At 35.7% G+C, this 8,763-nt stretch overlaps 2 protein-coding genes across 3 annotated transcripts; both read left to right on the top strand.

The window, feature by feature from the left end:
* The first annotated feature begins 428 nt into the window (after positions 1–428).
* LOC141680379 (uncharacterized) lies at positions 429–1,423 on the top strand. Its single transcript, XM_074486623.1, has 2 exons — positions 429–1,047; positions 1,227–1,423. The coding sequence occupies exons 1-2, from the start codon at positions 429–431 to the stop codon at positions 1,421–1,423; spliced, it is 816 nt and encodes a 271-aa protein (XP_074342724.1).
* Positions 1,424–3,447: 2,024 nt separating this feature from the next.
* LOC141676941 (putative aquaporin NIP7-1) lies at positions 3,448–7,791 on the top strand. Of its 2 annotated transcripts, none has more exons than XM_074482654.1 (5): positions 3,448–3,865; positions 3,969–4,193; positions 4,408–4,602; positions 4,705–4,766; positions 7,434–7,791. In XM_074482654.1, exons 1-5 carry the CDS (start codon positions 3,617–3,619, stop codon positions 7,492–7,494), a joined length of 792 nt encoding a protein of 263 aa, XP_074338755.1. In that variant the 5' UTR covers positions 3,448–3,616; the 3' UTR covers positions 7,495–7,791. The 2 variants fall into 2 exon arrangements, with proteins under 2 accessions (XP_074338755.1, XP_074338754.1); XM_074482653.1 differs by having other exon boundaries at positions 3,454–3,865; positions 7,281–7,791.
* Positions 7,792–8,763: the final 972 nt, after the last annotated feature.

The raw sequence follows: 8,763 nt of genomic DNA, 5'->3' as shown, positions 1-8,763 counted from the left end.
GAGAAATAGAGAAAACGATGTGTAAGTTTTGGTGGCGAACGTCTGCTAAAAAGAACAGAAGTACTCATTGGATGGCGTGGGAGCGTATGTGTCAACCTAAAGCAGCAGGGTGCCTTGGGTTTAGGCATTTGCATGACTTTAATGTTGCATTGTTGGGCAAACAAGGGTGGAGATTGTTGACGAAACTAGATAGACTAGTGGCGAGAGTTTATAAATCTCGTTATTACCCTCATAGTACTTTCATGGCTGCTAAAATTGGTGGTAGTCCAAGCTTTGTGTGGAGAAGTGTGTTGGAAGCTCAGAATGTTATTAAAGCTGGAGCTATTTGTAGAGTGGGGTCTGGTGAGTCCATTAATGTTTTAAATGATCCTTGGTTACCCGATGCAAATTAATCCTTCATAATCACTAGGAATGCAGCGCTGAAAGGTATGACTGTGTCATCTTTATTAGTAGTAGGGGAAAATAGATGGGATGAAGAAGTGATTTACAATATGTTTGAGGAAAGGGATGTTAATTTAATTCTTTCGATCCCCTTAAATCAGAATGAACGGGATGTTTGGTACTGGAGAAGAGAAAGACTTGGTGATTACTCGATCAAGTCTGCTTATGTGTTGTTGCAAGAGCAGAAGAATCTTTCAGTAGTCAGTACTGGTGATCGTTGTTGGAAAAGACTGTGGGCTTTAAAACTTCCTCCTAAGGTTACACATTTGATTTGGCGTGCTGCAATGGGGTGTTTTCCTACTAAAGTCCAGATTCAGACTAAACATGTTAACATAGATGCTATGTGTCTGCAATGTCAGTTGGAACCAGAAACAATAGCACATGCACAATTGACTTGTTCTTTTGCTAAAGAATGTTGGTATAAATTAAGGGGTATTACATATGGTGGTACACAGGAGTCGTTCTTGGATTGGTTGTCAGGTACTTTCGACAGTCGGGACACAAAGCAGAGGCAAGAGGCAACAATGTTGTGTTGGTCGCAAGAGGCAACAATGTTGTGTTGGTCCTTATGGAAATGCAGAAACGAGTTGGTTTGGAATCAGCGAGGTATAGATGTAGTAAAAGTTGTGGTATCAGCAAGAGTGGCCTTTAACCAGTGGCATCAAGCTCAAGACAAAACATTCGATAACTTTCTTAGTCATTTGACTATGCGGATGATTCTGAGTATTGGACTCTACCAATGGAGAATACGGTTAAAGTTAATTATGATGCTGCAATTTTCGAAGGTTCAAACTGTTACAACTATTCCCTGGTTGCGAGAAATTCCAAGGGTGAACTGCTTCATGCTAAATCGAGGTGTCGTTTGGGTCAGGCAGCTCCAGATAGTGCAGAAGCCATGAGCGTGCGTGAGGCACTGAGCTGGATAAAGGGACAGCAGTACAGTACAGGGACGTGTTGTTGGAGACGGATTTCCTCGTCGTAATTCAAGCATTGAGGGGCTCTGGTGTACTCCTCTCTTACTTTGGACGGATCATTGATGAGTGCAACAAACTCCTACAGGAGTTAAAGGAAAGGAATGTTAGGATGAATTTTGTTAAACGGTCTGCGAATAAGGTGGCCAATTACTTAGCTAAGTCTACATGTTCTGTAGTTGATCGTACTTGGCGGGTGAGTGATAATTACTCGGGGTTCATCGATATATTGATGAATGACTTGATTTATTAATAATATCATTTTCCTTCTTGGCAAAAAAAATAATTAATGCCTAAATAATGTGTATCAGTGTATGTAGAAGTCTAGTAAAAAAGGGACAGAAGCGCCGGGGTTTAAGCCCTGGATGATTTTCCAAACAGAATATAGTAGTTATACATTTATTAACTTTTGACAGCCTAGTATGTATTTAAGTCTTTAAGCCCGCGGCCCAAGTATTAGCTATGAATAGTTATTAAATTAAAGACCAAATATACGAAGAAAAGAAGCAAAAAGAACACTCGGTGGAGAACAATAATTATATGGAAAGACTAGTCAAGCCCACCCCAATCCTCATTTTAAAATCTTGTTTCTGTCCCTGAGTACAACCTTCCTTACAATCCTTGTTATCGATGAGTATATTGTTTTCTAACTTGCAGGGGAACCCTGTGCATTCTACTATATCACTACATTGTTGTGTACAACCTTTACCTGGGTTTCGAATGTCGAAGGAGTAAGTTATCCTCTTTTCATTTCCTGTTTATTCTTTTATATATTTTAGATATACCGAGGACAAATTATCTATGCCTACACATGAGCGGATTCACGAATTATATTTCAGAGAACACTGATCAAATTTTGTAAATAAATTATATTTTTAAAATTTTCACAATTTTTTTGACATCGAGGTCGAAAAGAAAGCTTGGCATGTGCTTGAATTTAACTTAGCAAATGACATCATATATTTAGGAGAGTTTGATTCTTCAACTGCACCTCTTACTTAAACTCCGCTTCTCATTAATCTGGGGAGTAACGCAAGGTTCGCCGTGCAAGACGGGATTTCCTCCGAGTTCTTCATCAGAGGTAAGTCTGTTGAAATTAATGAAAAAACTGCAAGTACAAATCCAAATTAGTTGGAAATTAATGCCCCAGCGGGATATGAAGGAACCAAGATCAGCACTGTGTAATTATCCACAATGTTCAAACTTACATATACAAAAGAACTGAAGATGCCGAGAGTTCCATCTATGACACCGTTCGGGCATGTTAAGTACTAGGAACATTAAACCTGCGTATACTGGTCCATCCGTCCCAACAATCGATCTAGTGTTACGTAGCAGGGATGTGTACCGGAGGATTTATGGTGGATACTCCATGGTTCGGGTAAACAAGGATTTTTGTGTTTCGGATTTGTAGATGGAGAACTTCATTCTTCAACTTCCATTGTGGTAGGAAGGCATCAAGTTTAAGACAACTTTTGGAGTTTGATATTTCAGATTTTCAGTTGCGATCGCTTCTGTACCAAAACAGAGCATGTGCCAGCTAGGCAAAAGCTTAAGTTTAATGTGTGCAAGGCTTGCTACCCCGTACCTTTCCATGTAAATAATAGACTATTCTAGTTAAACTATGAGTCATACAAAAATATGTATGTAGCATATTTTATAGAAAATTAAATATGGCTGAGTTTATATTTGTTGAATAATATATGATTAATTTAGGGTCTTCCTATGACATGTTAAATTTTTAGATGAGTAAGTTGTGAGTTGAATAGTACTTTACTAATTACCGGTAGTTACTGAATTGCTTGGACAGACATGTTACTCAACTGAATTCAGAACTTGTGCACATCTTATTGATTTCGTAGGTATCGTATTGATGATCTTGTAATGCCGCCATGGTATATATGTTAATAACACATATGATGAAAGTGATCAACCGATTATCTACTTATAACTCAACACCAAAGAAGCATGAGCCAGTATTCTTTTAAGAAGCAACGCAAGTATCGTGTTTTACCAACAATTTGCCTGAAACGTCTCACTTGCTTATACCCACATTCGTGGATTTAACAACAAACTGATTTCCAATTTCACATTCACCCTCCGAATTTTTCTATATATTTCTCTGGATAATACTGCGGACATGTTATGTACATGCCTAATCTTCTTCTCATCTGTTTCTCTTCTAGTCATGTATCTGCTTTCAAATGCCCAAGTCAGTTGTTAAACATTATCCTCTCATTTCACCTCCACGAATTTTGATGACGAAACAGTTAGTAGATAATGATAATACATGTCCTAATCTTTCAAACGATGCATCATCCAGCGGAGAATCTAAGTATGATCAAGAAAGTGGGTGTAATTCAAGTTTGAGAGATACAGATAGAGTTTTAAAGAGAAATGCCTTTTTTTCTTGCACCTTACCTTTTGGGATAGATCCAACTCTCGCTCGTATAGTAAGTAGGCTATACAGAAAAGAACTATGAAATTACTCTAATTATACAAATTTATTGTTAAGAATTGCTTGTGTTTCAAATATATGATCCTTTTGGCATGCAGATTGTAGCAGAGGCGTTAGGGAGTTTCATTTTAGTTTTCTGTATATGTGGTATCGTTGCGATTACGCAAATAATGCATGGCCAAGTAGGACTACTGGAATATGCAGTCACAGCAGCTTTGACAGTAACTGTAGTGGTTTTCTCTATAGGAGCCATTTCTGGAGCTCATATTAACCCTGCTGTTACAATTGCTTTTGCTGCTTCAGGTCCCTTCCCATGGTCCAAGGTATGTAGTTATCATTCTCCTACAACTTGCGATAACTAGTTACATTAAACTGAATCAAACACAGCCGGTGTATCCCTCTAGATTAGGATCTGCAGAGGGTAAGATGTTTTCATAAGTGCCATCAGAGAAGCTGAGAACAACATATATTAGACACAAGATAACTAGTTAAAAGCTGTTAACTGATTCGCATTACAATGTCTAATGTTTTTTCAAGGTTCCACTTTACATAGTGGCACAAATAGTTGGTTCTGTGGCGGCTGCGTTCGTGGGAAAGTTGGTTTATGGCATAAAAGCAGAACTAATGATGACAAGACCAATCCAAGGATATGTTTCAGCATTCTTCGTGGAGCTCATCGTGACCTTCATAATCTTGTTTGTAACCTGTGCAATAATCAATGAATCTCAAACAGTATGTAAACATTCCTCTTATTGCTAACTTAATAATACTATCATACAACGACATGTTTAAGAATAAATTTCAGATACTTACTAATTACTCGTTTCCGTTTAGGTTGGACCAGTAGCTGGAATTGTTGCTGGAGTAGCCATTGGACTTGGAGTGTTGATCACAGGGTATGTATTACGTGCCTAACTATATCTTTACTTTACGGGTTTTATATCAAAGTGCGCACTATTTTTATCAAAAATTATCAAAGTGGCTACCCGATCTCAATGGAGACTCGTTTTGGCCACTATAATCACTATATATTGTTGTGATAAATCTTCAAAAAAAATTGACCAAAAATTTAATGAACCGATGATAAGTTTTGTTAGAATAATTAATAATAGAGAAGAAAAAAGTTATTTTTTGAAATCGACCTGGCTCGCTCATCATTTGCTAATTAGAATACCATTAATTTTCAGTTAATTTTTTTTAAAGATTAACAGAGTGATATATATATATAGGTGGCTACTTCAATAAAAACCATTTGAGAATATAAAATAGAAATCAAATAATTTTTTTTTAAATTAATTCGAAATATAACACATATGCTATGCAAATCGATCGTTGAGAGATGTAGAAAAATACAGTGAAATCGAATTTTAAAAAAAAATTACGGTTTGACGGGAAATATCAAATTAAAAACGGAGGAGAAAAGCTGAAATTGGGTTTGGGAGGTGCAGCCTTGTAGGGTAGTTGGGTGGTGTGATTTAGGGGGACCATTAGATTAGCTAGATCTAATCACTTAGATTAGTTCTAAATTTCTATTTTAATTTTAGTTTGTATTTGATCATTCCCCTATATATATATATAGGGTCTTACTCCATTGAGAACTTTTTTTGGTGAGATATGAGATTTAATCTCAACCATAAAAATTTAAATCTATTTTTGATCTAGAACATTCATTTTAAATCTCATCATCTTCTCCAACCATCATCTCTTCCATCTTCTTATTTCTACTTATCACCCACCACCACCTCCAACAACCAGCAACCACCATTTCTGGCCACGACCACCACCACCTCCGGCGACCACCAGAAAATCACCACCGGCAAATATAAAATCACCACCATTAAATCAAAAATCACCACCGGAAAATGAAAAATCACCGCAACCGAAAAAATCACCTCAGGAATAAACAAATCACCACAACGGGCCACTGCCTATACCCACCAGATCCACCACCAGCTCAATTCATCAACTCCAATCGCCACCATTATAACAAAAATCACTATATTTAACTATAAACACCACAATCAAATCCACCATGTCATCATCACCACCACAAACCATAAATCACCACCAGAAAATCATAAATCACCATATCAATCCACTATTTATATCCACCAGATCAGGCCACTAGCTCTGTTTATCAACTCTGAGCGATGTCATCATATCAAAATTCATTAGATTTAAGTATGAATTACCAAATTAAAAACATAACCACCACAATAAAATCAACACAATTACATTCAGTTTTCAATTCCGATAATAATACATTTTTTGTTACCAAGTCCTGCCCATTACAAATCACCACCGTCTTAAAAAATCACCGGATCTAAATATAAATAAATAACTACTATAAAATGAAAATCACCTTCGGTCACCATTTCCGGCAATATACAGACACCATCATTACACACAACCGTCACAACTTGGATAATAGTGTTACTCCATTGATTGATTATGCGGCGAAGGTTGAAACCATGACAAAAACGACCAGTCGGAATTACGTTGAAAATTTGAACAAGTAGCGAGCAAATCTGAGGCCATGTTTCCGTTGTCGATGAGATGGAGGTTGAAAGAGAAGAAGACATAGAGAGAAATAAAAGCAGTAAGGCGATCAAAACGGAGAGAGAGAGAGTGGTTGTTGATGGCGGGGCTGGGCGGGGCTTAGCAGCACATCGGCGGCAGGTGGGTGGTGAAGGGACGTCGGGAGAGTGCGGGGACAGTGGGTGGGGGTGACTTGAAGAAAATAAAATTACTAAGATATTGTGTGGACATGATTAATCGAAATTTAAAAATTGCGTGGCTGAGATTAGATCTCATATCTCATTTTAATTGGGGTTCTCATTTGAGCAACTCCCTACATATAAGTATGAGTAAAGTTCTATGTAGTCCACCTTTTAATTGGAGTCATCGGAGTCCATCTATATTTTTCAAATAAAATATCTTCTAAAACGTGTTATCTTGTAAAATATGTTTTACAAATATCATTACTTCAATAAAATCATGCAAATCTCATATATTTACAAGTAGAATATGTATGTTTTGCAACATGAACATTTATATTTTGCAAACTAAACATGTTTTGTAGAATAATATATTTTGCAACGTTCTACTTGTAAAATCTATGCAATCTGCAAGATTTTCAATAAAATTGTGATATTTGTAGAATATCATTCTAAAAATAATACGTTTTGCAACAATTTAAGACTTGCAGAACATATATGGACTCCAAAGAAATAGGGGACTCCATAGAACCTATATATATATATATATTTTGATTTTAGTGGCCAAAACGAGTGTTCGTGGAGATCGAGTAGCCGCTTGATAGTTTTTGACAAGATCAGTGATCACTTGATAATTCTTTTCTTATATAAATTTTCGCTAATTTTATTTTGTACTTTAAAAATGTTTACTAGGCCTGTATCAGGAGCATCAATGAATCCAGCCAGATCACTGGCACCTGCTATAATATCATGGAACTTCGATGATATATGGATTTATATTTTAGCACCAACCATTGGAGCTGTGATGGGCGCACTATGTTATCGTGTTTTATGTCTTCATTGCAGAGTTAATTATAGGATTGCTGCTTCGCCTGCTGCTACGTTACCAACTAACTTGTCTCCTTGATGTTCAAAGTTTTAAGTTCATGATCACCAGAGCGACCAAAAGCACATTGAATCTCGATGATATTATGCAATCAGGCTCCTCATTCGAATCGAGTGTTTGATCATAGGAATTTCAGAAAACTGATGTTTTCCCTGTACTAAATAATTGAGTGGCTGAAACATGCATATGTGCTCAAAGCTTCAAATCTTCAAATAATGTTATGTGCACATAATTTTAAGCTAAACAGAGTACTGTTGAACAAAATTGCAATGTAGTATGAAAAGTTTTTTCTAATAATTTACATCATATCATAAAATACATAATATCTCTTATATTCATTTAATTCATTCTTTGAAAAAGGAAGACATAAGCAAAGAAAAAAAAAAGAATGACATAATGGTTTAACTAAATTTGGGTACTCTGTTCTGGCAGAAAAATAATGGGTACTCTGCAGTTAGTTACAAACCTAGTTTAGAAGCTACGTAGGCCCAAAAGATAGAGGCCTCTGCAGATGGGCCTCAATCATATTTTGCATCAAACTTTCAGGTAGTCTATGAAGTGTCAGGCTTGTCTTTTGTATACTTAGTATCAATGTATCATATCCGAACCGGCTCTAAAAATATCTTTTTATTTTGGGATAAAATTCCTCTCAAACCTAATTCTAAAAATCACCATTTTGGTGTAACACCAAAATTTATACTAAATCTGATGTCACACTAAATTTTTAGAATTTTTTTATATTCTATGTTATCCTTTACTACAAAAATTGTTTCATTTGTTTCCCACCATATTATTACTTTCACCAAAATTTATACTAAATCTGATGTCACACTAAATTTTTAGAATTTTTTTATATTCTATGTTATCCTTTACTACAAAAATTGTTTCATTTGTTTCCCACCATTTTATTACTTTTTACTTTACTTTTGTATTTTAGTAATAAAATAACATTTATAGTACAAGATTGATGTAAAATTTAGTGTTGGTGGGTTGGAGTTAAATTTGAAAATAGTGTACTTTTTACTCTATCCTGGTGAAAAAATTACACCAAAATAATGTAATGAGTCGGAGATGCTTAACCCAACTTCAAATTTGTACATTAACACCATTTTAGTGTAAAAATTTTCTCAAACCCAACTCTAAATCTTACACTATTTTGCTTTTGTATCAAAAATTACACCAAATTTGGTGACACGACAAATTTTTATAATTTTTGTTAATACCAACATTATCCTTGTTTTCCTTGCCTAAAACAAAATTATTCATTTTGTATACTAATAACTTTATTAC

The sequence above is a fragment of the Apium graveolens genome, chromosome 8, assembly GCF_009905375.1.
Source record: "Apium graveolens cultivar Ventura chromosome 8, ASM990537v1, whole genome shotgun sequence".
Taxonomy (NCBI): Eukaryota; Viridiplantae; Streptophyta; class Magnoliopsida; order Apiales; family Apiaceae; genus Apium; species Apium graveolens.
Note: the sequence above shows the minus strand (reverse complement) of the source record. Positions and strands in the feature narration are given on the sequence as shown.

Bases quoted from the DNA above. Each gene is read 5' to 3' on its own strand.
- LOC141680379 (XM_074486623.1), top strand. From the start codon at position 429: ATGACTGTGTCATCTTTATTAGTAGTAGGGGAAAATAGATGGGATGAA. The intron at 1,048-1,226 runs GTATAGATGTAG...CAATTTTCGAAG, and splicing joins GTTGGTTTGGAATCAGCGAG to GTTCAAACTGTTACAACTAT.
- LOC141676941 (XM_074482653.1), top strand. From the start codon at position 3,617: ATGCCCAAGTCAGTTGTTAAACATTATCCTCTCATTTCACCTCCACGA. The intron at 4,194-4,407 runs GTATGTAGTTAT...TGTTTTTTCAAG, and splicing joins GTCCCTTCCCATGGTCCAAG to GTTCCACTTTACATAGTGGC. The intron at 4,767-7,280 runs GTATGTATTACG...AATGTTTACTAG, and splicing joins CTTGGAGTGTTGATCACAGG to GCCTGTATCAGGAGCATCAA.